The sequence below is a fragment of the Rhodamnia argentea genome, chromosome 6 (assembly GCF_020921035.1).
Source record: "Rhodamnia argentea isolate NSW1041297 chromosome 6, ASM2092103v1, whole genome shotgun sequence".
In the NCBI taxonomy this organism is placed as follows: Eukaryota; Viridiplantae; Streptophyta; class Magnoliopsida; order Myrtales; family Myrtaceae; genus Rhodamnia; species Rhodamnia argentea.
In genome coordinates this window covers 29,208,690-29,236,654 of record NC_063155.1, presented here as the reverse complement: position 1 = coordinate 29,236,654, position 27,965 = coordinate 29,208,690, and the positions used below count along the sequence as shown (strand labels likewise).

The 27,965-nt window shown below is 41.9% G+C and overlaps 5 protein-coding genes across 5 annotated transcripts; all 5 read left to right on the top strand.

Moving 5' to 3' along the window:
• Window positions 1-26,998, top strand: LOC125315552 (disease resistance protein RPV1-like). The gene is made up of 6 exons (XM_048280761.1): window positions 1-47; window positions 210-730; window positions 4,219-5,329; window positions 24,572-24,985; window positions 25,210-26,826; window positions 26,972-26,998. The coding sequence occupies exons 2-6, from the start codon at window positions 246-248 to the stop codon at window positions 26,996-26,998; spliced, it is 3,654 nt and encodes a 1,217-aa protein (XP_048136718.1). The 5' UTR covers window positions 1-47; window positions 210-245.
• LOC125315414 (probable disease resistance protein At4g19520) lies at window positions 7,307-8,650 on the top strand. The gene is made up of 2 exons (XM_048280239.1): window positions 7,307-7,708; window positions 7,932-8,650. The coding sequence occupies exons 1-2, from the start codon at window positions 7,331-7,333 to the stop codon at window positions 8,442-8,444; spliced, it is 891 nt and encodes a 296-aa protein (XP_048136196.1). The 5' UTR covers window positions 7,307-7,330; the 3' UTR covers window positions 8,445-8,650.
• LOC125315415 (protein SHORT HYPOCOTYL IN WHITE LIGHT 1-like) lies at window positions 9,134-10,916 on the top strand. The gene is made up of 3 exons (XM_048280242.1): window positions 9,134-9,523; window positions 10,249-10,308; window positions 10,704-10,916. Exons 1-3 carry the CDS (start codon window positions 9,134-9,136, stop codon window positions 10,842-10,844), a joined length of 591 nt encoding a protein of 196 aa, XP_048136199.1. The 3' UTR covers window positions 10,845-10,916.
• LOC125315416 (disease resistance protein L6-like) lies at window positions 20,191-21,208 on the top strand. The gene is made up of 2 exons (XM_048280243.1): window positions 20,191-20,358; window positions 20,513-21,208. The coding sequence occupies exons 1-2, from the start codon at window positions 20,337-20,339 to the stop codon at window positions 21,025-21,027; spliced, it is 537 nt and encodes a 178-aa protein (XP_048136200.1). The 5' UTR covers window positions 20,191-20,336; the 3' UTR covers window positions 21,028-21,208.
• LOC125315417 lies at window positions 26,874-27,670 on the top strand. The gene is made up of 2 exons (XM_048280244.1): window positions 26,874-26,956; window positions 26,995-27,670. The coding sequence occupies exon 2, from the start codon at window positions 27,056-27,058 to the stop codon at window positions 27,536-27,538; it is 483 nt and encodes a 160-aa protein (XP_048136201.1). The 5' UTR covers window positions 26,874-26,956; window positions 26,995-27,055; the 3' UTR covers window positions 27,539-27,670.
• The last annotated feature ends 295 nt before the right edge of the window (window positions 27,671-27,965 follow it).

Genomic DNA, 27,965 nt, shown 5'->3' with positions numbered 1-27,965 from the left:
AGCTTTCCCTTGACTTTGCGTTTACTTGTTCGACTCCGTCTTGATTCACCAAAGATGACGTGACGGAATAACAGGTTCTATTCGGTGAACAGTCTCCTTTTGTACCTTTCTATCACATTGGAAGCAACTGGTTTCATCGGAACTGATTAGATAAAGCTTTCGACTCCTCGTCCCCCTCCTCCTCCCCCCCCCCCCCCTTCTTCAAGCGAATCAAAGAAGCCTCCCCCTCGCCCCACAAGAACGAAATGGAGAACAACGTTGCTGAATCGACTCAGCCAGATCTGAGGCTGAAGTGGGACGTGTTCCTGAGCTTCCGAGGCGAGGACACGCGCCACGCCTTCATCGGCCCTCTCTACGACGCGCTCCGGAGCAAAGACGTCCGGGCCTTCGGCGACAACGAGGGCATGAACCGGGGCGACCAGATCTCGCCGAGCCTGCTGGCGGCGATCGAGGACTCCGCCGTGGCGATCGTGGTGATATCGCCGGACTACGCCGGGTCGCACTGGTGCTTGGAAGAGCTGGCGAAGATATGCGAGTGCAGGAAGCTGATACTCCCGGTGTTCTACGGGGTCGAGCCCTCGGACGTGCGGCATCAGAGGGGACCGTTCGAGGGCGCGTTCGAGCGTCACGTGAAGAGGTTCGGAGACGCGAGGGTTTCGGCCTGGAGAGCTGCCATGAGACAAGCCGGTGGAGTCTCCGGTTGGATCTTCAGGGGCCAAGACGATCGGAGGTAAAAGATCTCGAGCCTTTATTTTCCTTCCTCAACGTAAGTGAGTTGAGAACACCTAATAGCGTCCATGACTTTAACGAGGAAATAAGATTAATCTCTAAAGTTTGTTTGTGCGTAATTAAAATCAAGATTATCCCAATTAAATAATTGACACATCAATACAAATGTCCTCTTTTCTCTACCGTTTTGGTAAAGTTCAATCAAATGGTTGAGAGGATTGAATCTACATCCGTCACTATGGGCTATTAAGGCGGCAACAATTGATTTAACTATGATAAGCTTTTATGCTTAATTTCTCTTTAAATCTTAAAGAGAAACAAGGGATAATTCAAGCTCCTATTTGAGAAAATGAGGGCGCTCGGGCCCTTATTTGTAATTTTCCCATGGTACGGTGATAACACAAGATACCTTGCCAGTGCATTTGGTCCCAAAGCTATAGGGTTAGGGGGTCATGTGTAGTGATCTCTTTGAAGGTGTACTGCATTCTATAAATGATTGGTTGTTGTCAATTAAACCTTTCATGCTGAACTAACCTTTTCCTTTTAACTTTTCTAACAGAAACCCCGGTAAAATTTCGATAGATCATAGCAATGTCTTTGGATATAGAGAGGGCAAAGCTCATATAAGCACAACTAGCTCAGCCTTATTCATGAACTCCACAAGTTGGATTCTTACTTAGGAAAAAGTATGCAAATGCTGCAGTTGAGAACTTAAACTCAACTTCTAAGTGGGGGAAGTTTGGTTCTGGCCGTGATATATGCTATAACAAATGGTTTATTTGTTTTTAAGAGAGTAATTATTGATATGTTTTTATTTTTCTAATACAATTCACACGTGTAATGGAGAGAGTGTACCAAGGGGGAGAGAGAGGCTTGCTGGTAAGTCAGCAAGAACCAAGCGCGAGGGAGGAGGGGGTGTAGACGGTGGAAGGGTGGTCCTGCTTGTCCAGACCTTTATAGTCAACACTGATGAGGGGCTTGAGGTCTCAGAGAAATTAGGTTGGGTATTTGGAGGGATATACGGCACAAATCCAACGGCAATAGATCCACTGAGACAAAGCTGGAAGGTCTGGCCGTGGTGGTTGTTGAGGTCTCGCAACCCCAAGCTGAGCATCGTTGGAGTTGTGCGATCTCAAGCGAATAGCCACAAGTTCGCATGACCCCAGTTGAGGCGACGCCGAGGTCAGGTGACCTCAGGCAGCCTCGACCTGAGCTTGCAAGCATCGTGTGAACCTAGACAAGGGCCACCGAGGTCTCACAATCCCAGGCCACTGCTGTTGAGGTCGAGCAACCCTAGGCGAGACGATGTCGAGGTTGTGCTACCTCAAACAGGTTACATTTGAAGGGGATGACGAGCCTCGAGTCTCAAACTCGGCTTCTCTCAACTAGGGCTTGAAATTGAGCACGAGCATTGTGCGACTCTCGACTAGAGTCGTGCGAGCCTTGGCAACACTAGATTCTCCAGATCTCGTCGCAACCCTCCAGATCTAGCTTGACCGACCCATGACAATCGATTGTCGACCCTTGGCAACCGTCCCTTGGTTTGTGTAGTGCCCTTGTTATAAGAGAGACGATCAAGAGAGGAGAGAGATCAATGGTGCCAATTTCAAGGGTAAAAGAAGAACACGAAAAAATGGTGAGAGCAAGATTAGAAGAAAAATTTTCACTAATGATCGGTGGAATGCCCAATGCTGATGAGTGGTGGCCTTGAGCCAAAGGCCATTAGAGAACTTTGGAAATGCAATGCCTTTCCTAAAGGGCTCCCAACATTCTTTATCGAACACTTTAGCATTTGCCCAAAAAGTCTTTAAAGACCTAAAGGACTTTGGGAATTTGTTCCCAAATGCACCCTAAATGGGCATTGGAAGAAGGGACAGTATCCTCACTTCCCTCTTCACTTAGGGAAGGGTTAATGCCGCTAAATACTTTAATTTTGTTTATTGTGATCCTAATACTTTGAATTTTTTGTGTCACCAAATACCCTAAATTATGTCAAATGTGACCACCATCTCAAGCTTTTCTTACGTTTCAAAAAATCCTAAATGATGCCAATTGTTATGCCAAGAAGCCAAACTTTTGTCACATTACTACAAGTTTGGGGCATTGGTTTGTGTATTAGCATTACAACGAGTAAAGTTTAGGATTTTTGGTGGTAGACGAGTACAAGTTTTGAGTTTTGGTGACACAAAAAAGTTTGAGATATTGAGGTCATTGTAGGTATATTTTAGGGTTTTTGGTAGTATAAACCCTAAAATTAAAGAGCAAAGCTCCAACATACGGTATTACCTAAGGAATAGAGATTCTCTTCGATTATGAAGACAAATAAAAGTAGTAACTCAACATGGTATAAATGCATAGAACTCGCACAAAAGGTTGGAAATTTCGTATAATACTCAGCAAGTCTAATGCTTTGGTAAGCGAAATTGCTAAAAGTTTGTAAAAGATAAGAGAAGTTATTTTCTTTAGAGAAAAAAGTAGGTAATCAAACGTTGGTAACAAATTTAAATTAGTGACGATAAGGTAAGACTAATAGGTAATTTAATCGGATCCAAATAGGTAATCATTCTAATTAAGATATGTAATTTATAAATAGATTTGGAAAATGTAAAGTCTGTAATTTTTACAAAACAACCAAATGATTAGTGGTAAGAAACGTGAAAGAGAGTTGGTAAATCAAAACTAATTGGTAACCTAATGGGAAGCACTCACACATATAAATGTTGATAAACTCATACACAAGTTGATATATTTAAGATGGCAAGAAAAAAAAAAAGTCGGTGATCGCTAATGACTCTATTAATTGACCGGTAATTTTTTTTATGGCCAAAAATTTTTTTCAGTGGAAAATTGTCCAAAAAATCTTAAACCTAATGTGCTTTTATTAATTTAGTTCTAAACCTTTTGATTTTTCCAATAGAGTCATAAACCTTTTCATGCTTTGTCAATTGAGTTCGTTGGGTTAATTTTGTCTGAAAATCGCTGACATGGACATTGACCGTCTTACGTGCCACGACCGATGCTGACGTGAATAGTTTTAAATGAAATTTCAATATTCACCCTTCTTTTTTCTTTTTCCTTTCTTATTGTGGCCAACGAGGGTTGCTGGCCGTGCCTCATAGAACGGCTAGTGTTCACTTTAGCGATTCTAGAAAAAAAATTGGCCGAATGGACTTAATTGGCAAGGCATGAAAACGTTTGACTCAATCGACAAAAATTAAAGGGTGTTTGTGACTAAATTAACCAACTCCATTAGAAATGCAGCAAAGAAAAAATATCAGTTCTTTTTTGTGTTACGGGACGGTAGTAAGGTTCTTATATTTACGTATTTTCCAGTGGAATATATGTGCAACTTTAGCTTTACGTTCACTAGCCTCTCGATCCGACAACTATGTATATGCGCATTGCTTACGTGATTTAAGTTTCCTTCCCGTCGTTCATCCACTCCATCCTCACTCGCAATGGATTCATGACTTCAATCTCTAATTGCAGAGAAATGTCGCTGTTGATTCAAGATCTCGTCCACAGAATTATGGATGAACTGAACAACGTTCCACTCCATGTGGCTCCACTCCTCGTTGGACTGGACTCTCGCATCGAGCAACTCCTCGCTTCGTTGAGCGTCAAATCCGGCGGAGTCAAGTTTCTTGGGTTGCACGGGTTTGGCGGTGTCGGCAAGACCACCCTCGCGAAAGCGCTCTACAACAAGCTCGTCGCTCACTTTGAGAAATGCAGCTTCGTCGCGGACATCAGAGAAGCCTTCTTGCGAAGCGCTGGCTTGATCTCTCTTCAGGACAAGATCCTACGCGATCTCTCGCCTGACATGCCTCCTTCGAATGACTTGGGTTCTCGCAAGAACTCGGTCAAGCATGCCCTTAATGAAACCCGAGTCCTCCTCGTCTTGGATGACATCGATGACGCCGGTCAGCTCGATGCGTTGATCAGCGGAAAAGAATGGTTCCACGAGGGGAGTCGAGTCATCATCACGACCAGAAATAGAGAAGCTTTGGCCGCAAGGAACTGTGCGATCGAGCCTTACGAGGTGCGAGAGTTGTCCTTCGAAGACGCGTTGCGTCTGTTCAGCTATCATGCGTTGAAGAGAGAGAAGCCGACAGACGAATTCGTGGAACTGTCCAAGCAAATCGTGTCTCTGGCCGGGAATTTGCCGTTGGCTTTGGAGGTGTTTGGCTCTTTTCTGGTAGACAAGAGGAGGAAAACCGAGTGGGAAGGCGCGGTGCAGAAGCTGAAACAGATTCGCCCTTATAATCTCCAGGACACGTTGAAGATCAGCTACGAAGGACTCGACGAGGAGACCAAGTGCATGTTCCTTGACGCAGCTTGTTTATTCGCTAAGTCGCATATGACGAGAGAGGAAGCCATAGAGATATGGGAAGGTTGCGGCTTCAAGGCTGAGATTGGTCTCAGGGTTCTCGTCTCGAGATCGCTTATCAAGATCCAGACGAATGACGATATACTGTGGATGCACGACCAGCTTAGGGACATGGGGAGAGAGATCGTGTTGCTCGAGAGCGCTCGTGATCCCGGCACACGCAGTCGACTGTGGGATCGCAAGGAAATCATGGCCGTCTTCAAGGATGGATCGGTATGGAAATTTCATATTGTCGCGCCTTTTGCTTTCTCCTGTCATTAACAACATCGCACACACGTCCCATGTCATTGTTCTTCATTTGGTAGTTCATTCAAGACCCATGCTCTTGCCATCACAGGGAACAAGTAATATAGAGGGGATCGTCCTGGACTACCAACCTAAGCCGTTTGTAACGGACCCTAGCAACGAGAGACTGTCGCGAGAAAATTTCATGAGAACGCCCAATCTCGCTTCCGCCATTCAATGTTTACAAGAGAAGTTTAGGATATTTTTCGATTTCAGAGCAGAGAGAGAGAACGAGGAGGTGCTTCGTGCCGAGTACTTTAAGTCGATAATTAACCTGAGACTCCTCCAAATCAATCACGCCAAATTGGAAGGGAAATTCAAGTTCCTGCCTCAGTCACTGAAATGGCTGCAATGGAAAGAATGTCCCTTGACTATTCTTCCTCCTGATTTTTGTCCGCGAGGATTGGCAGTCCTCGATCTCGCAAACAGCAAGATTGAACGCTTGTGGAAAGCCAACAGAAATAAGGTGCGTCGCGGTCTTGGTCACTCTAACGATACAATCACTTATGTCAGTATACTGTTTCATATTCAACTATTATCATGCTTATTTTTCTGAGGATATGTTCATTTCCAAACACTTGGTGCCATTCATATGCATCTTTATCATTTGCTACTGCCTATATGGTTCTGCTACCATTCATGTGCTTCAGATACTCTACTTACGATGGGATATAATTTCATATCCACCAGGCTGGGGAGAACTTATTGGTTGTAAATCTTCGTGGCTGCCATCATCTTGCTAGTATTCCAGATTTATCAGCAAGTCGAAGCTTGAAAAAACTTGTTCTCAAGCTGTGCACGAGTTTGACCCAAGTTCCTAAGTCGATTGGTAGTCTGAATGCTTTGGTGCACCTAAACCTTGAAGGGTGTTCAAAGCTCGTTGGACTCCCGAAGGACGTATCCGGGCTCAGGAATCTGGAAGAACTCATTCTCTCCGGTTGTGCAAATTTGGAAAAACTACCAGAGGATATGGATAGCATGAAATCTTTGAAGTTACTTCTCCTTGATGGAACTCCTATAAAAAGGTTGCCTGAAAAGATATTCCACCTCACGAAACTGGAAAAGCTTCATCTAAATCGGTGCACTTCTTTGAAAAAGCTACCCAATCACATTGGAATGATGGCTTCTCTCAGAGAACTCACTCTTAATGATACTGGAATAGAGGAGCTACCTGATTCGGTGCGGTCATTGCGGAAACTTGAGTTGTTGAGCCTTATGAGGTGCGTCTCGCTGACTGAACTTCCTGGATTTGTTGGCGACTTAGAATCATTGAAAGAATTGCTCATTGATGGAAGTAAAATCAGAGAACTGCCTGCTTCCATCGGTTCTTTGCTGTACTTAAAGACCCTTTCGATTGGAGATTGTCGGTTTTCAAGCTATTGTCCTGACTCAATTAACGGATTGCATTCGCTCACAGAGCTTAGTCTAGGTGGACCGTCAATCACGAGTCTACCAGCTCAACTCGGAGCTCTGAAGATGCTTCGAAGGTTGGAAATCCGGAACTGTGAATCACTTGAAAGCTTACCAGAATCGATTGGAAACTTGTGGAATCTCACTACCATGATCCTTTACAATGTGAACATCACAGAGCTTCCACAGTCGATAGGAAGATTGGAAAACGTTGTCGTCATGAGGCTTAACAAATGTAAACGTCTCTGCAAGCTTCCGCCGTCCATGGGCCATTTGAGATCATTGTACGACCTGATTATGGAGGAGACTGCAGTAACAGAATTACCAGGAACCTTCGGGATGCTGTCAAAGTTAGTGACGTTGAGAATGGGCAAGAAACCGCGTTACACGGTTATTCCTGAGGGCAACACGGAGACAGAGAACCCAGTTTTGATTACAGAGGAAATTCCTGGGTCGATGCTTCCATCCTCCTTAGCAAATCTCTCTCAGCTAGAAGAACTGCATGCCCGTGCTTGGTACATGCGTGGAAAAGTTCCTGATGATTTTGAGAAGTTGGTATCGCTAAAAACTCTAAATCTAGGATACAATAACTTCACGAGCCTTCCCGCGAGCCTGAAGGGACTTTCCGTCCTTAAGATTCTCCTGCTACCACACTGCAAGGAGCTCAAGTCTCTTCCGCCTCTTCCATCGAGCTTGGAATTTGTTGATATCGCAGGCTGCGTGGTGATAGAGACGGTCCCTGACCTGTCTGAATTGGAGAACTTGCAGGAGCTGAACATGGCGAATTGTGAGAAAGTGGTGGATGTTCCAGGACTTCAGTGCTTGAAATCCTTGAGAAGGCTATACCTGACAGGATGCCGCGCTTGTTCCTCGGTAGTTAAGACGAGAATTTCTAAGGTTATCTCTCTCTCTCTCTCTCTCTCTCTCTCTCTCTCTCTCTCTCTCAAAAGATCATCTACACTGTTCAAGTCCGAAAACTCTGGAAAAGGAAAATTTTATTCATCAAAACCTCAATTGCACATAAAAAAGAGATGAATCATGCCATGTGGGTATAGCAGTCATGCAGTCACTACTACTGGACATGTTTATATAGCAGTCACAGCGGTTTGATGTTTTGCAGGTTTCTTTGAGGAATTTACGTGTTCTCAGTATGCCAGGGAGTGAAATTCCAGATTGGCTAAACGAAGAGGAAGTGACCTACACGGCGCGCAAAAACTGCGTGCTCAAGGCTGTTCTCATAGGCGTTGTCGTTTCCATCACCAGTGACTTCCCAGAATCTTTGAGAGACCATATTCCCACCCTTATGGATATCCAAGCAAAGATACTCAAGATGAACAGTCCTATCTTCAGCACCACATTGCCATTGATGGGAGTACCGAAATTAGATGAAGATCAGGTTCATTTGTGCCGGTTCTTGGACTTTAACCCGTTGGTTTTCCAGTTGAAAGAAGGGTACAAAGTTCAGGTGGCAAAGCGGAACCCACCATACATTCCCGGAATGCAGCTGAAGAAATGCGGGGTACGTCTGATTTTCGAGAGAGACGATGAAATTGATGGAGATGAGCAGCAACTAGATGATGGCTACCAGTCTTTATCTGAAAAGCTTGCCCGGTTTTTATACCATTTGCAGTAGCCAGTTCACCATTGTTTGAAGCAAGGCTCTGGAAAATGGAAGCAGAAAATGGTGCCAAAGATTGAAGAGAAGGGAACGAGCTTGCTCCTATCAACTGAAATTTCATTCCTGGAAATGTAATCTGAAAATACCAGAAGAGCATCCTTATCTCCTGTTCTTTTATTCTGAAGACTTTTCTTTTTACCCAGAGAGCTCCGTCTGTATTAACCTAGACATTCATGTACATGCGTGCAAAGTCTGAGCAGGTCTTTCTCAGGTAGCTACGTTACAAATTGATGTGGACAAACTCTTTCCCAATCATACTATTGAAGTGTCACCTTAATACAACCTAAAAAAAAAAAAAAAAAGAACAGGGAGATAGGAAAAATCAAAACTTGGGCATAGTTTCTCCACCCAACAAGTGATAAAAACAGAGAAAAAAGAGCTAAATATTGACTGAGGCATAGTTTTGTCCAGTCAACAAGTGATAAAAACAGAGAAAAAAGAGCTAAATATTGACCGAGGTTTCACGATTAAACCTGATTTGGTGAAAGAGCTAAACTTCCCTTTTGAGCATTTGGGTCTCACGTCCCTTTTGATCTTTGTGCTTGAAAGGAAAAATTGTCCTGCTGTGTTACACTGTAGAATCCACCTATTGAAACGGCGTCTTCTGGTTATCTGCTCAAACGGACGTGGCCAACCCCATCACCATGGCAACACGACCCGCAATTTCGTCGGCACGCATGAACAACCCAACAAGCATCAGTCCCCAGCGCTCCCCGCCCGCACCCCGTTCAGCTCTCCCCTTCCCTTTCCACGCTCTCCCTCAGCGCCCGGCCCGAGAACCCGGGATCTACGTTCGCCGTCCCAAGTCCTCTCTCCGTGACTCGACCGGCGAGCCGACTGAGGACCTGGACGACGGCTTCTTCGAAGGTGACGGCTCGATGATGGAGGACGAGAGCGACGACGAAGAGGACGCAGAGAGCAGCGTCGACTTGCTCATCAGGTTCTTGCAGAGCATGTTCAAGAAGGCGGCCCGGCGAGCCAAGAAGGCTTCTCGCTCCGTTTTGCCTGACTCGATACCGCCGCAGCTGGTGAACTCTCTTTCTTAATCTGCGTTGTCTTTCAGTGATCGTACAGGGTTGGGAGGAGGCGATACTGAGAATTGTTCATGCCCTGTTTGATCTAATTCCTCTTAAAAAGAGCATTTTGCGGCCTCTGTGGTCTATGATCGTAGTTTACGTTTAGCTTAAACCCGGTATTGTTGAATGCCCTTGTACGCATTAACTTTACTAATCACGAGTCTCACCATAGTCGAGGAGTAAGTGCGTATTATGAGCTCGTCACGACATTGCCTCGCCCTTAAATAATAGTTATGTGCTCTGGATTGTAGCGTGCAAGATGTGAACCCTTAAATGTTAGTTTATACCATACTGGAACTGTATAAATCGAAATTTTTTATCCAAATCAGCTTGATTTAATCAAGAGATTTAGTCACCTGAGAGATCAACTCATTGGCCGTACTGTGCCGTGAAGCATAATGGAAAGAGATACTTTTATGATTTGGTTGAATCAGAAAATTCAGGTACTACAGTAGCTTTAATGATGAAATAAGCAAATCCACAGTTTAGCCGGAAAGAATCAGATAAGACACATAATTTTTCCTTTGTTCTACTGTCTGGAAGGGAGCCTGTCCTTGGACCAAGTTACCAATGATCTGCTTCAAATTGTTTCCCGCCATATGTATTTTCTTCAGTATCGTTTACTTGATGGAGCTGCTGGCTGTCATCCTTTTAGAAACTGAAATGGTGTACTCATGTCACTATTACTCTTTGATGGGATTCTTCTACTAACTTCACTTTCCATTTTGAAGGCACCTCTCGAGGTACTTCAATGACATTTTATCAGCAAATGTGGAAGCTTAGTGGCTTAAAGAGGTTTACCTCGTGTCTGTGGTGATCGTATCTCGCTTATTTAGACGGATGACTGTCTATATTATGCATGTTATACCCACCACATTTCTTCCTTTTGTGCCCTTATATGAGCATTAATCACCAATGACATTTCCAGAGCGATAGGCTCTTGGTTCGCTGGAAAGTTAGATAATAAGGAAAATATGGAGGGCATTTTCAGAGTAAGGGTTGATCATGGAGTGGCTGCAACTTCATCTCGTTGTGCCACTGCGTAGCAAATGAAATTGGCTATAACTAGATCAACTTTCTACAAGGAACAGCTTCTTTGACCCTCAACTGGCAATGTTAGTACTGGTGCTGGTTTCAGGTGCCCTGCACTCTTGGTGGCTCTGTATTTGTGGTGATCCTCCTCCTGCGGGTGATCTGGGCAGCTGTCTCGTTTTTCCAATCTAACGGGGATGGCTTGAACCAAGGTGGGCATACCTACGGGGCGGCACGACCTATATGACAGACGGCTTCATTTTGGGTTGATGCATCTCTCCTTGACAACTTCAGAAATCTCCTTCCTTCAGCCTTGCTTATGTCTATAAGCAAGGCTGTGAATAAAGGCTGTGAATAAAGGCTGTGAATACATGTATTGCTGATGCTCATAGTATTCGATAGTGGTTATTAGTGATTGTACTAATTTCTGTCATCCATTATATTGGAAAGACATCCAGTTCTCTTTTTATTTGGATATTTAACTAAAATATTACAAAAAAAAAAAATCTCATGATGAACACAGGTTTCTTGTGAAAATTGTCATCTTGATGGCTTTGGCAAAAAGAGACTATGCGTGACGGCAGGTGTTGAGGTAGAGAACTTCGACTCCATGTGTGGCAATGATGTTTATTCGGAAGCCATCACGTAACAAAGGTGGAGATTCACGCGTGAGATTGTTTGAGGTACACATATGAATTGAATTGTGCGTTGAAGAAGTATGACGTCGGAAATTTGGTATTGTGTAAAGCAATCAATATGTTTTACTATATTCAAAATTTGTTGGTTTAAACTTCTAAATGAAGATGGAATTAAATATATTATGGGCTTGAACTTAGGCTCTTTCTTAGAGATCTCCTCCGAAAAGGTATAAGACTTTTACTACTAGTCCTAACATAGGCATTGCACTATTTGGTTTCTCTATCGATCCGAAGTACCGTTCTTCATCAAATATGTAAGAATTTACGTGATATTGGTTTCGCTACTTAGATTAATTTGCGTCAGTACAAACCCAATATGACCCCGACCCATCCAAATAGCTTCATTAGGGCGTTATTTAGCTGCGATGGATTTTAATTAATGGGATCGATGTGCTTGCTGAGGACACATCAACAAAAACACAAAAAGGGAAGTGTCAATGAAATTATGAGGTTAATTCTTTTTTTTTTTTTTTTGGATTTTTGAAAAGACTCAAGATATCTAATTGCAAGCAATATTGCAAGAAAATTTGTATAATGAGACTAGCTTATTAAAGTACAGCGATGGTTAATACGAATGTTCACTTACATATTATCTTGATTGGCAAGGATCTACAGAATTAAGTATTCCAGTAGGTCGAACCAATAATCAAAGCAACAAGACCTCGACCCCATTTCATTAAGCAAAACATACATGTAATTTTCGGGCGACATCGATTTCTCCTTTATATGACCCAATGTATAAATCAACTCATATGTATCGACAAGATTACGGCACGAAATACGAGTAACATAAGTTTGAATGCGCTCGGCTTCTTCTTGAGTCGTGTTTTCATTTCGTGGCAGAAATCAACACTCACAATTTTAATTAACCTCCTAATGCTCCACTTTATGCCTTAATCACTTGGACCGCCCTCAGTTGGACTGCAAACACTCATACTCCCTCACAAAAAAAAAAAAAATGAGAACATATATGCGATCTTTGGGAATATGATCACATATGTATATAGATGTACATGAATATGAATTGGAAGCTGGTTCCACCTTCTTTATATGGCTGAGGGCTTTTTTGGTTAGGGAATATTTGTCAATCCTTACTCCCTATGGTTAAAGCATATGGCACAATTTATTGTCTTATCCATTCTCTACATTCATGTTGGGAGTTCTTATCTATATTCTGGCAAGAATCCAATGCTTGATCACTGGGAATGGCTTCTCCTGGAAGGTTGATAAAATCAGGTATAGTAAAAGCTTTTCTTTATTTATTTTTTTCCTCCTTTGGATCAGCAGCCGTCGAATTGGCCACTTGTCATGTTCCGAGGATTATATAAATGTTGAGAACCTGAGATTTGACATGCATCGAAGGGTTACTTTGGGAGTCTAGGGGACACTGACCTGCCTCGGATTCTCTATTATGAATTCCTTTTCGTTACTATGTAGAGATCTTGAACGTTTTATTTGTAGAATTGTGAGTTGTTCTTAATATACTCTAACACTTGTTCTCACGTGGAGGTTGGAGGTTGACCAAAAAATCTAGCTTTGTAGTTGGTGAGAGACAAAATGGGGGTCTGAAAGCGATTGTGAATTCGACAACTCCGGAAAAATTATTAAAAAAGTCCTAAATCTATTATTAACAGTTGTAACCTTTTTTTTTTTTGTTGATTGAGCCTTAAATCTTTTATATTTATGCTAATTCAGTCCATCGATAAATTTTGGCCTTAAATTGCTAACGTGGCACAAGTGCAAAATGTTTATAGCTCAATTGGCAAAAAAAAAAAATTTAGGATTGAATTGACACAATTGCAGTAGGTTTATGACTTTTTTCGTAATTTTTTCCTAATGTGTATCAACGTCTGACTAATATCTAGCGGAAAGAAATCTGAAAAAATTACAAAAAAATCCTAAACCTATTGCACTTGTACCAATTTAGTCCTAAGTATTTCAATTTGGCAAATTTAATCTTAAATTTTTCAATTGAATTAATGTAGTTCTAAAAATGTTAACGATTTGCCAATTTAGTCTTGTGCCTTTTGACTATTTGCCAATCTATCATGTCGATCAATTTTGCTAGAAAGCGCTAATCTGACAGTCTAGTCATTGCCATCTAGCCTACATGATATAGTCATCGCTGACGTAGATAAGTTTTTTAAATTTATTATTATTATTCTCATTATTATTATTTTTTTTCATTTTTTTCAACTCTTAGCTTTTGAGCTAACCAACCACAGACTCGTCCGGACGAGGGATTCGCGACCCTCACTGACCACAAGCAAGGGCCTTCACACCCTTGCGGGCCACGAGCGAGGCCGTTGACCCTCGCCGTGATCCCGGCAAGGTTGCCATGCCCTTGTTGGCCATAGTCGAGGACCTCCATGCCCTCATCCAGATCCAAGTGAGGGCTGCAACACTCTTATCGGCTAAGAGTTGAAAGAAAAAGAGGAAAAGAAAAAAGGAAGAAGAAAAATACTAGAAGTAATAGAAAATTTTAGAAAAGTTAAAAAATTTAAAGAATTTTCAAAACTCATCCATGGCAATGACTGGACTGCCACGTCGTTGTTTTCATACCAAAATTTTCTTGAATGACTAAATTGACAAATCGTCAAAATATTTAAGACTAAATTGATAAAATTGAAAGGCTTAAGATTGAATTAGTACAAATATTATAAGTTTAGAAATTTTTTGGGTAATTTCTCCAAGAATTCTTTTACATTAACCCAATACTAAGGCTCTACTTGTTTCACAAAAAATGAATAATTTAAAAAATATTATCTTAAAATGATCACTTGTATCTCTTAAAAAATGAATAAACGAAAAATATTTTCTCTGTCCATTAAAATATTTGGACATAAGTTATTGACAATAACGAAAATATTTGTTATTAATTAATTATTTCAAGCGATACAAATGATCATTTTTAAAAAAATATTTTTTAAATCATTATTGTTTTCGAAACAAGCAGAGCCTAACATGCACGTTTCCCGCTCGATGAATCGGTGGCTCTTCAGGAACCGGATTGTTAAATATGTTGTGGTTCCTGTCCTTCGTAATGTGTGCTCCTATTGTTGATTAATCCATCAAATAGATTGCTAGAATTCATTGACTACGAGAATGTGGTGAAGATTGAATCTCCTATATGCTACTTGAAGCGATAAAGAAAAACCAATATATTGAGGTTGCCGAGAAAATTATCAAAAAAATGTAAATTTATTGCAATTGTGCCAATTAAGTCTATCCGGCACATTTTGGTTAAAAATCGCTAATGCAGTGGTGAAGTGGAAATTTTTAATCGTATTTTAATATTTTTTATATTTTTTTTTTTTTATTTTTTTCTTCCCTATATTCTTCTTCGTCCAACTAGTCGCTGAATTTCGATGACCGGTTAGAGGCAAGGGCCGGCGACTCACAAGCCACTAACAAGGGCGATCGGCTGGAGGAAGAAGAAGATATGGAAGAAAAAAAAGAAAAAGTAAATAAATAAATAACTAAATCAAAAGAAAATATTAAAATATTATCTAAAATTGTCACGTTAGCATTGGCAACGTGTTAGCTATTTTCGACTAAAAGTAGCCGGATGAACTGAATTGACACAAATGTAAAAGGATTGAATTGAAAAAAAAAAAAAGCTTAAGACTGAATTGATACAATTGCAATATGTTTAAAATTTTTTTTGTCTCCCCTAAGTTGCTTGCTCAATAGCTTACACTTTCGAGTGAATTTCATCTCAACTATATATATTAAGGGTTAATACCACAAAAAATCCCAAATTGATATACTAGTGACAAATTTATCCACAGTTAGTTTTCGTTAAATTTTACCATCAAATCGATCGGTTGGATGACGTAAGATAGTTGAGAAGTGTATTCTTCATTTATTACGGGGTTACCAGTTTAGAATTTTTCGTTATATTAACCCAATTTAATGGAAAGTAATAGAGGGTAATTTTATCACAATTGTACGGGCTTGGAATTTTTAGAGGTCAAAAAATTAGTCAAGATTTTTTGTGATCAAAAAATTATTTTAAGATAATTTATCACATATATATTAATTTAAATTTTGTGACATTAACTCATACATTAACTCAATGATATTTTCACGAGCGAGGGTGGGTCGGATTTAGTGGTGTTGAAGCAGACGGCGTCAATGGTTGATTTGAGTACAGGGGTCCATCAATCCCGATGGATATATCAAGGGCAGCTTTCCCTAGATCATAGAGGTTGTGAGATGAGATCAAGACAATTCGAGGCACTTGAACCAATAATGGAGGTCCCCACATGACAGATGGGACTTAATCAAGGTACAAGTAATGAAGTGCTAATGAAGCGGTGTCTCCGAGATCAATGAATCTGTGTTATGGAAATTGATAGATCTAATTGGCTTATACCTTTATGGTTTAAGATCTTCTCTAGCGCTATGGCATCCACATAAAGTGGAAGTGAGCTTGACTTTGGGCTCCATTTTAGTGATCTTTTCATTAATAAGACATCAAAATCCATCGAGGATGACCATTTCACAGTGTTATATGGCACATGCAAAGATACGAAAGATTTTGAGAAAATTATTCAAAAAGCTCTAAATTTATTGCACTTTTGTCAATTTAGTCATAAACTTTTTAATTGTGTCAATTGAGCTCTAAAACTATTGTCGTTTTGCAAATTGAGTCAATCCGACTAATTTTGGCCTGAAGTCGTTGACGTGGACGTCGACCGTCCTACATGGCATGACCCGCGCCGACGTGAACAATTCATAAAAATATTTTAATAGTTTTCTTTTTTTTTATTTTATACTTTTTACAACCGTAGCCGGCGAGGGCGTCGGGCCCTTGCTTGTGGCCAATGACCTCGCTAGTCGCAGTTATAAAAAAAAATAAAGGAAAGAAAAAAAGATAAAGAAAAAGAAAAAGAAAAAGAATTTTTTTAAAAAGTATTAAAATATTATTAAAAATTATTAACGATAGTGCTAGCCATGCCATGTAGGGCGATTGGCATCCACTTCAGCAATTTCGGGGTAAAGTCGATAGGATAGACTATATTGGCAAAACGTGAAAAGGCTTAGGACTGGAAAAATTGTCAAAAAAGGGTTGGCCATACTATATGGCACCTCCGGCGTTGATGTTGACAATTTTAAATATTTTTTAAATATTTTTATAAACCAATTTGAAATTTTTTTGCTTTTTTTTCTTTCTCGCTTCGGAGGCCAACAACCCCCGTCAGAACTTGGGTGAGGGGTTGCGGCCCTTAACCTCGAGTCCGTTGCCCTCACCGGCCACGATGAGGGCCGTCAACAGCTAGATCCGGCCGCAATGAAGGGGGGTGAGAGTCAAGGGCGAGGGCCGCGACCCGCTCGTAACTCTTGCCCAAGCTTTGACGGGGGTTGTCGGTGACCCCCGCCGGCCTCTAAAGCCAGAAAGTAAAAAAAAAGAATACGTTATAAAGAATTAATTAGTCGGTTATAGGAAAAAATCATTTTAAATAAAAATATTAAAAATTATCCACGACAGCGCCGACGGTGCCACGTCGAGCGACCGTCATCCACGTCGGTGATTTCCGGCTAATAGAATCGAATTGGCAAAATGTGAAAATGTTTAGGACTAAATTGAAAAACTTAAAATATTTATGATTAAATTGGCAAAAGTATGAAATGTTTAGGGCTTTTTTTTTATAATTTTCCTGTTTAGGACTCAATTGGTATAATTAAAAATTTAATACTAAATTCACAAATGTGAAATATGTTTAGATCTTTTCGTATGCGCGCATAGCATTCGCGAGTGAAATCATCTTTCTATCGGATTCGTACACGGCAACTTCGATGAGTGTCCAGGAATCCCGACTTGTTTGATCGTGCGTCACACAGCATGGGGCGATTCCATGCGATTAAAAAGCTCTAGATTTGGGTACTTGCACTTAAATTATTGAAAAAGAAATGCTTGATCACGCATGTCTCCGAATAAAACATGGTTTCAATGCCATTACTGTGGTCGATCCTAAAGCACGGTTCGTCGTTCAGTACAAGTTTCTTCCTGATGTTTCTCAGCATGATGCATGTCTTGTCCAGCATCCTCTGATAAGCTTCTGTGTTTCGGTCAATGCATTAGATGTTTCAGAAACCTCTAGGATTTGGAATTCTCCTGTATCTTGCGGTTGAATATTACTAAGTGGGATTAACTTCACATTAAAGCCGTTGGTCAGTTGAGTCGTTAACGTTGGTTAAATTTTTCCAAAATCCTTGTAGTAACTGTATGTCATTTTTTTTCTTTGTGCAGCTTCATTTGTATTGATCGATTCGGTGGCGGCGATCACTCTTCTTAGCCTAGACAAGTCGGGTTCATGATTTCCACTCATACCTTGGTATTCTAAGATTGTTCACCTAGTCTTTCGTCTTGTTTGGTTCCATGACAAAAGGTTATGAATGGTCTCTTGTTGATTCTTGGACAGGAAATGTAAATGATGAGAGAATTAAATGTTTACTTTTTCAGATTTACTTATTTTTTCAGGATTTGTATTTTTGTTGTTGTTGAAGTTGGGTATCCGGTTGTCATGGCAGAACAGCAATGCTTGTCAAGTAATCGTCAGCACACGGATTTGTTGTCTACAAAGAGGTGATCAACTCCCAAATGTGATTAATGGCTCTCGGGATTGTGATTTCTTGCCTCCGTCTCTTCTTACTCGGCCTCTACTAGCCGAGTCATCGACCGGAGACTTAGACATTTTTTTTTTCCTGTGAATAGATCCACATTCCAAGCGATCTCATTTCTTACCGGCGGCGGTGGTGATCCGCGATAAACTTGAGTTGTCGATAGTTCACTAGGATTAGGAAAAAGGAATTGAAATTTCAATCGAAACTATTACTAGGTGATCCAATTCCACACTCTTTAAGGAATCCCGCTCCACACGAGGCCCATGATGGAGTTGTTGAAGAAACTGTTAAAAACTGTTGAGCCGCGACATTGGACAAAGATCCCCTCGGAAACACGCATGTTGCCCTTCTTCCAGGAATTTCGTGGTCCGAATATTTGCGTGGCTTCCACGGTTCCTCTTACAGCTCCTGGTTGAGGACAAAGTGGCTCGAGGAATATTGTTTTTTTTTTGGTCCCTCGGAATTCCTCTCATATCCATACTGACGCATCGAATCCCGAAAAGGAAAATGCGGATGTATACCGTTGAAAAAAAATGTCCTCAAATTGAGCTAGTAATAAAAACCCAATTCAAGTAGGTTTCTTAGTTTGAAAGGTATTGGGTAAGTCTTGAGCCTCTTTTAAGCTAGTTCAAAAGATAAGCTTTTCTCTTACACTTATAAATCGACCGCCAATTCCCTTCCTCAGGCCCTAGGTTGGAGAGACAACAACCTGAATATTTCCCATGTGATTGTTGGCTCTGATGCCGGTGTTGGATGATCTTGGGCTTCTCTCATATCAAAAATTAGCTCAAAGAATAAGGTTTTTTCTCGCACTTATAAATTAACCACTAGTCCTTTCCACAATCGATGTGAGATAACCCCAATAATTTTCTAATTAGAGTGCCTTTCGGATACAAATATTGCCATCTAGAGTAAAACAAGAGGAGTGCTAAGGTTTTTCCTTTGTGAGTTTTTTTCGAAAGATTGTGAGGTAGCACTTATGGATTTTGCTTTGAGTGTAACTTAGGGCTGGGAAATACACGAGCGATTGCAAACAATGTATTCTCTATATTCATAGTATATATCTTGTGGCTGGTCTTCTTGTGGTTGAGGTACAGGCACTCTAATTTAGATTTTTTAAGGTGAAGTGCACTTCCGCGAGAACTATATAGATGTATCATTAGCAACATGGTACACATACACAACCCCACAATGAATGAACTTCACCTTAAAATATTGAGTGTCAGCACCTACACCAATTGATTTTGTAGGTGCTGGTGAGATGTGATCCGATTCCCGATTCCAAATTTTTAGAAATCTACACCATTGCGGGGCTGTGTATGTGTACCGTGTTGCTAACGGTACTTTTATAGTTTATGTGTTATGTTACGTGTTTTGAACTTCTAATTGTTTATTTTATTTTACGCGTACATCTTTTATGGATTGCTGCTATTGGCAAATGAGAAACTTTCATTTTTTTTTGTTTCATTTGCTTTCATTTTGCTTAACTAAAGATGACAAAAATAATAAAAAAAAATTGGCTGCTTCCAAATTCTAGAGTGTGCGAGGTAGGTTTCAGATTAAAAAAAAAAATAAAAAGAGAAACTTGTTCCGATGGGTACGTTTCAGGTAGAACTTAGACAGACCTCAAACCAATCACCTCTAGTTAGAGATATCTTTTAGATGTTATTGATACATCATATATTTTTTTGCAAATCATTCAAAAGTTTTTCATATTATGTTTATTTTGTACGTGTCAGATTTATGTCTAAATTCGTGATCACGTATATTAAAACTGGAAATTCTTTGATTTGATTTGATTTGGGAACCCATAAATAAGCAAATTCAATCGTACGGTCGCCCTTCTCATATTCTAACTTCATCTAAATTCGATGCTCAAGAAAATTGAAGTGTTCTTCCTGCTAGTGGACCTCAAACGGAATCTTAGGGAAGAATTGAGTAGCGACCGTACGGACGGAGGAATGATGAAAGGTGGAGAAGTCACGCGAACCACACAAAAGCGAACCAATGAATGGTCTCTATTCTTTTCCCCAAAGGCAAGGCAAGGCAATAGTACTAGTAGTACTATGTCTCATAAAAAACATGTACACGTTTATATTTATGTAGATATATACTCACACGCATGCGCGTAAATACGTATGTACGAATTAAATTTAACCTAGAGAATCGAAAATAATGGGATGCATCCGACGTGGGTTTCACAAATTTAACGACTTCAATTCACTTTGGAATGTGAATTTAGTGTCAACGAAATACATTCTCAATTTAGCAAATCGCATTTCATGATCGTTTCTCTTCCAATAATTGAGGTCTTCCGCGGACGAGAAGAACGTAGGGTTCTACTTCATTCCAGCCCTCCCACAGCACCGTAACCTCGTACCACAAAAGCTTTCCCTTGACTTTGCGTTTACATGTTCGACTCCGTCTTGATTCACCAAAGATGACGTGATGGAATAACAGGTTCTATTCCGTGAACAGGCTCCTCCTTCTGTACCTTTCTACGACCTTGGAAGCAACTGGTTTCTGATTAGATAAAGCTTTTCGACTCTCCTTCTCTCCCCCACCCCCACCCACCCCCTTCAAGCGAATCAAAGAAGCCTCCCCCAGAACGAAATGGAGAACAACGTTGCTGAATCGACTCAGCCAGATCTGAGGCTGAAGTGGGACGTGTTCCTGAGCTTCCGAGGCGCGGACACGCGCCACGCCTTCATCGGTCCTCTCTACGACGCGCTCCGGAGCAAAGACGTCCGGGCCTTCCGCGACAACGAGGGCATGAACCGGGGCGACCAGATCTCGCCGAGCCTGCTGGCGGCGATCGAGGACTCCGCCATGGCGATCGTGGTGATATCGCCGGACTACGCCGGGTCGCACTGGTGCTTGGAAGAGCTGGCGAAGATATGCGAGTGCAGGAAGCTGATACTCCCGGTGTTCTACGGGGTCGATCCCTCGGACGTGCGGCATCAGAGGGGACCGTTCGAGGGCGCGTTCGAGCGTCACGTGAAGAGGTTCGGAGACGCGAGGGTTTCGGCCTGGAGAGCTGCCATGAGACAAGCCGGTGGAGTCTCCGGTTGGATCTTCAGGGGCCAAGACGATCGGAGGTAAAAGATCTCGAGCCTTTCTTTTCCTTCCTCAACGTAAGTGAGTTGAGAACACCTAATATCGTCCATGACGTTAACGAGGAAATAAGATTAATCTCTAAAGTTTGTGCATAATTAAAATCGAGATTATCCCAATTAAATAATCGATACATCAATACAAATATCCTCTTTTCTCTACCGTTTTGGTAAAGTTCAATCAAATGGTTGAGGGGATTGAATCTACATATGTCATTATGGGCTACTAAAGCGGCAACAATTGATTTAAATACGATAAGCTTACATGCTTAATTTCTCTTTAAATTTTAAAGAGAGACAAGAGACAATTCAAGCTCCTATTTGAGAAAATGAGGGCGCTCGGGCCCTTATTTGTAATTTTCTCATCGTACGGTGATAACACAAGATACCTTGCTGGTGCATTTGGTCCCAAAGCTATAGGGTTAGGGGGTCACGTGTAGTGATCTCTTTGAAGGTATACTGCATTCTATAAATGATTGGTTGTTGTCAATTAAACCTTTCATGCAAAACTAACTTTTTCCTTTTAACTTTTCTAACAGAAACCCTGGTACAAATTCGATAGATCATAGCAATGTCTTTGGATATAGAGAGGGTAAAGCTCATATAAGCACAACTAGCTCAGCCTTATTCATGAACTCCACAAGTTGGATTCTTACATAGGAAAAAGTATGCAAATGCTGCAGTTGAGAACTTAAACTCAACTTCTAAGTGGGGGAAGTTTGGTTCTGGCCGTGATATGTGCTATAACAAATGGTTTATTTGTTTTTAAGAGAGTAATTATTGATATGTCTTCATTTTTCTAATACAATTCACACGTAATCGAGAGAGTGTACCAAGGGGGAGAGAGAGGCTTGCTGGTAAGTCAGCAAGAACCAAGTGCGAGGGAGGAGGGGGTGTAGGCGGTGGAAGGGTGGTCCTGCTTGTCCAGACCTTTATAGTAAACACTATGAGGGGCTTGAGGTCTCGGAGAAATTAGGTTGGGTATTTGGAGGGATATATGGCACAAATCCAACGGCAATAGATCCATTGAGTCAAAGCTGGAAGGTCTGGCCATGGTGGTTGTTGAGGTCTCGCAACCCCAAGCCGAGCCTCGTTGGAGTTGTGCGATCTCAAGCGAATAGCCACGAGGTCGCATGACCCCGGTTGAGGCGACACGGAGGTCGGGTGACCTCGGGCGGCCTCGACCCGAGCTTGCAAGCATCGTGTGAACCTAGACAAGGGCCACCGAGGTCTCACAATCCCAAGCCACCGCTGTCGAGGTCGAGCAACCTTAGGCGAGACGATGTCGAGGTTGTGCTACCTCAAACAGGCTAATTGGATCCAACCTTAGTGATGATAAAGTAAGACTAATTGGTAATTTAATCGAATCCAAGTAGGTAATCATTCTAATTAAGATAGGTAATTTATAAATAGATTTGGAAAATGTAAAGTCTGTTATTTTTACAAAACAACCAAATGATTAGTGGTAATAAACGTGAAAGAGAGTTGGTAAATCAAAACTAATTGGTAGCCTAATGGGAAGCACTCACACATAAATGTTGATAAACTCATACACAAGTTGATATATTTAAGATGGTAAGAAAAACAAATAAAAGTCAGTGATTGCTAGCGACTCTATTAATTGACCGGTAAATTTTTTTATGGCCAAAAAGTTTTTTCAGCGGAAAATTGTCCAAAAAATCTTAAATCTAATGCGCTTTTATTAATTTAATTCTAAACCTTTTGATTTTTCCAATTGAGTCATAAACCTTTTCATGCTTTGTCAATTGAGTTCATTCGATCAATTTTGTCTAGAAATCGCTGACATGGACACTAACCGTCTTACATGCCACGACCGATGAATAATTTTAAATGAAATTTCAATATTCACCCTGCTTTTTTCTTTTTCCTTTCTTATTGTGGCCAACGAGGGTTGCCGGCCGTGCCTCATAGAACGGCTAGTGTTCACTTTAGCGATTCTGGAAAAAAATTGGCCGAATAGACTTAATTGGCAAGGCATGAAAACGTTTGACTCAATCGACAAAAATTAAAAGGTGTTTGTGACTAAATTAACCAACTCCATTAGAAATGCAGCAAAGAAAAAATATCAGTTCTTTTTTGTGTTGCGGGACGGTAGTAAGGTTCTTATATTTACGTATTTTCCAGTGGAATAGATGTGCAACTTTAGCTTTATGTTCACTAGCCTCTCGATCAGACAATTATGTATATGCGCATTGCTTACGTGATTTAAGTTTCCTTCCCGCCGTTCATCCACTCCATCCTCACTCGCAATGGATTCATGACTTCAATCTCTAATTGCAGAGAAATGTCGCTGTTGATTCAAGAACTCGTCCACAGAATTATGGATGAACTGAACAACGTTCCACTCCATGTGGCTCCACTCCTCGTCGGACTGGACTCTTGCATCGAGCAACTCCTCGCTTCGTTGAGCGTCAAATCCGGCGGAGTCAGGTTTCTTGGGTTGCACGGGTTCGGCGGTGTCGGCAAGACCACCCTCGCGAAAGCGCTCTTCAACAAGCTCGTCGCGCACTTTGAGAAACGCAGCTTCGTCGCGGACATCAGAGAAGCCTTCTTGCGAACCGGTGGCTTGATCTCTCTTCAGGACAAGATCCTACGCGATCTCTCGCCCGACATGCCTCCTTCGAATGACTTGGGTTCTAGCAAGAACTCGATCAAGCATGCCCTTAATGAAACCCGAGTCCTCCTCGTCTTGGATGATGTCGACGATGCCGGTCAGCTCGATGCGTTGATCAGCGGAAAAGAATGGTTCCATGAGGGGAGTCGAGTCATCATCACGACCAGAAATAGAGAAGCTTTGGCCGCAAGGAACTATGCGATCGAGCCTTACGAGGTGCGAGAGTTGTCCTTCGAAGACGCGTTGCGTCTGTTCAGCTATCATGCGTTGAAGAGAGAGAAGCCGACAGACGAATTCATGGAACTGTCCAAGCAAATCGTGTCTCTGGCTGGGAAATTGCCGTTGGCTTTGGAGGTGTTTGGCTCTTTTCTGGTAGACAAGAGGAGGAAAACCGAGTGGGAAGGCGCGGTGCAGAAGCTGAAACAGATTCGCCCTTACAATCTCCAGGACACGTTGAAGATCAGCTACGAAGGACTCGACGAGGAGACCAAGTGCATGTTCCTTGACGCAGCTTGCTTATTCGCTAGGTCGCATATGACGAGAGAGGAAGCCATAGAGATATGGGAAGGTTGCGGCTTCAAGGCTGAGATTGGTCTCAGGGTTCTCGTCTCGAGATCGCTTATCAAGATCTGGAAGGATGATGATACGCTGTGGATGCACGACCAGCTTAGGGACATGGGGAGAGAGATCGTGTTGCTCGAGAGCGTTCGTGATCCCGGCACACGCAGTCGACTGTGGGATCACAAGGAAATCATGGCCGTCTTCAAGGATGGATCGGTATGGAAATTTCGTATTGTCACGCCTTTTGCTTTCTCCTGTCATTAACATCGCACACACGTCCCATGTCATTGTTCTTCATTTGTTAGTTCATCCAAGACCCATGCCCTTGCCATCACAGGGAACAAGGAATATAGAGGGGATTGTCCTGGACTACCCGCATAAGCCGTTTGCGACAGACCCTAGCAGCAAGAGACTGTCGCAAGACAATTTCATGAGAACACCCAATCTCGCTTCCGCCATTCAATGTTTACAAGAGAAGTTTAGGATATTTTTCGATTTCGGAGCAGAGAGAGAGAACGAGGAGGTGCTTCGTGCCGAGTACTTTAAGCCGATAATTAACCTGAGACTCCTCCAAATCAATCATGCCAAATTGGAAGGGAAATTCAAATTCCTGCCTCAGTCATTGAAATGGCTGCAATGGAAAGAATGTTCCTTGACTATTCTTCCTCCTGATTTTTGTCCGCGAGGATTGGCAGTCCTCGATCTCGCAAACAGCAAGATTGAACGCTTGTGGAAAGCCAACAGAAATAAGGTGCGTCGTGGTCTTGGTCACTCTAACGATACAATCACTTATGTCAGTATACTGTTTCATATTCAACTATTATCATGCTAATTTTTCTGAGGATATGTTCATTTCCAAACACATGGTGCCATTCATGTGCATCTTTATCATTTGCTACTGCCTATATGGTTCTGCTACCATTCATGTGCTTCAGATACTCTACTTACGATGGGAAATAATTTCATATCCACCAGGCTGGGGAGAACTTATTGGTTGTAAATCTTCGTGGCTGCGTTCATCTTGCTAGTATTCCAGATTTATCAGCAAGTCGAAGCTTGAAAAAACTTGTTCTCGAGCGGTGCACGAGTTTGACCCAAGTTCCTGAGTCGATCGGTAGTCTGAATGCTTTGGTGCACCTAAACCTTGAAGGGTGTTCAAAGCTCGTTGGACTCCCAAAGGACGTGTCCGGGCTCGGGAATCTGGAAGAACTCATTCTCTCCGGTTGTACAAATTTGGAAAAACTACCAGAGGATATGGATAGCATGAAATCTTTGAAGTTACTTCTCCTTGATGGAACTCCTATAAAAAGGTTGCCTGAAAAGATATTCCACCTCACGAAACTTGAAAAGCTTCATCTAAATCGGTGCACTTCTTTGAAAAAGCTACCCAATCACATTGGAATGATGGCTTCTCTCAGAGAACTCACTCTTAATGATACTGGAATAGAGGAGCTACCTGATTCGGTGCGGTCATTGCAGAAACTTGAGTTGTTGAGCCTTATGAGGTGCGCCTCGCTGACTGAACTTCCTGGATTTGTTGGCGACTTAGAATCGTTGAAAGAATTGCTCATTGATGGAAGTAAAATCAGAGAACTGCCTGCTTCCATCGGTTCTTTGCTGTACCTAAAGACCCTTTCGATTGGAGATTGTCGGTTTTCAAGCCATTGTCCTGACTCAATTAACGGATTGCATTCGCTCACAGAGCTTAGTCTAGGGGGACCATCGATCACAAGTCTACCAGCTCAACTCGGAGCTCTGAAGATGCTTCAAAGGTTGGAAATCCGGAACTGTGAATCACTTGAAAGCTTACCAGAATCGATTGGAAACTTGTGGAATCTCACTACCATGATCCTTTACAATGTGAACATCACAGAGCTTCCACAGTCGATAGGAAACTTGGAAAACGTCGTCGTCATGAGGCTTAACAAATGTAAACGTCTATGCAAGCTTCCGCCATCCATGGGCCATTTGAGATCATTGTACCACCTGATTATGGAGGAGACTGCAGTAACAGAATTACCAGGAACCTTCGGGATGCTCTCAAAGTTAGTGACGTTGAGAATGGGGAAGAAACCACGTTACACGGTTATTCCTGAGGTCAACACCGAGACAGAGAACCGAGATTTGATTACAGAGGAAATTCCTGGGTCGATGCTTCCATCTTCATTATCAAATCTCTCTTGGCTAGAAGAACTGAATGCCCGTGCTTGGTACATGCGTGGAAAGGTTCCTGATGATTTTGAGAAGTTGGTATCGCTAGAAACTCTAAATCTAGGATACAATAACTTCACAAGCCTTCCCGCGAGCCTGAAGGGACTTTCTGTCCTTAAGAATCTCCTGCTACCACACTGCAAGGAGCTCAAGTCTCTTCCACCTCTTCCATCGAGCTTGGAATTTGTTAATATCGCAGGCTGCGTGATGATAGAGACGGTCCCTGATCTGTCTGAATTGGAGAACTTGCAGGAGCTGAACATGGCGAATTGTGAGAAAGTGGTGGATGTTCCAGGACTTCAGTGCTTGAAATCCTTGAGAAGGCTATACCTGACAGGATGCCGCGCTTGTTCCTCAGTAGTTAAGACGAGAATTTCTAAGGTTATCTCTCTCTCTCTCTCTCTCCAAAGATCATCTACACCGTTGAAGTCCGAAAACTCTGGAAAAGGAAAATTTTATTCATCAAAACCTCAATTGCACGTAAAAAAGAGATGAATCATGCCATGTGGGTATAGCCGTCATGCAGTCACTACTACTGGACATGTTTATATAGCAGTCACGGCGGTTTGATGTTTTGCAGGTTTCTTTGAGGAATTTACGTGTTCTCAGTATGCCAGGGAGTGAAATTCCAGATTGGCTAAACGAAGAGGAAGTGACCTACACGGTGCGCAAAAACTGCATGCTCAAGGCTGTTCTCATAGGCGTTGTCGTTTCCATCACCAGTGACTTCCCAGAATCTTTGAGAGACCATATTCCCACACTTGTGGATATCGAAGCAAAGATACTCAAGATGAACAGGCCTATCTTCAGCACCACATTGCCATTGATGGGAGTACCGAAATTAGATGAAGATCAGGTTCATTTGTGCCGGTTCTTGGACTTTCACCCGTTGGTTTCCAAGTTGAAAGAAGGGTACAAAGTTCAGGTGGCAAAGCGGAACCCACCATTCATTCCCGGAATGCAGCTGAAGAAATGCGGGGTACGTCTGATCTTCGAGAGAGATGATGAAATTGATGGAGATGAGCAGCAACTAGATGATGGCTACCAGTCTTTATCCGAAAAGCTTGCCCGGTTTTTCAACCATTTGCAGTAGCCAGTTCACTATTGTTTGAAGCAAGGCTCTGGAAAATGGAAGCAGAAAATGGTGCCAAAGATTGAAGAGAAGGGAACGAGCTTGCTCCTATCAACTGAAATTTCATTCCTGGAAATGTAATCTGAAAATACCAGAAGAGCATCCTTATCTCCTGTTCTTTTATTCTGAAAACTTTTCTTTTTACCCAGAGAGCTCCGTCTGTATAACCTAGACATTCATGTACATGCGTGCAAAGTCTGAGCAGGTCTTTCTCAGGTAGCTACGTTACAAATTGATGTGGACAAACTCTTTCCCAATCATACTATTGAAGTGTCACCTTAATACAACCTTAAAAAAAAAAAAAAGAACAGGGAGAAAGGAAAAATCAAAACTTGGGCATAGTTTCTCCACTCAACAAGTGATAAAAACAGTGAAAAAAGAGCTAAAT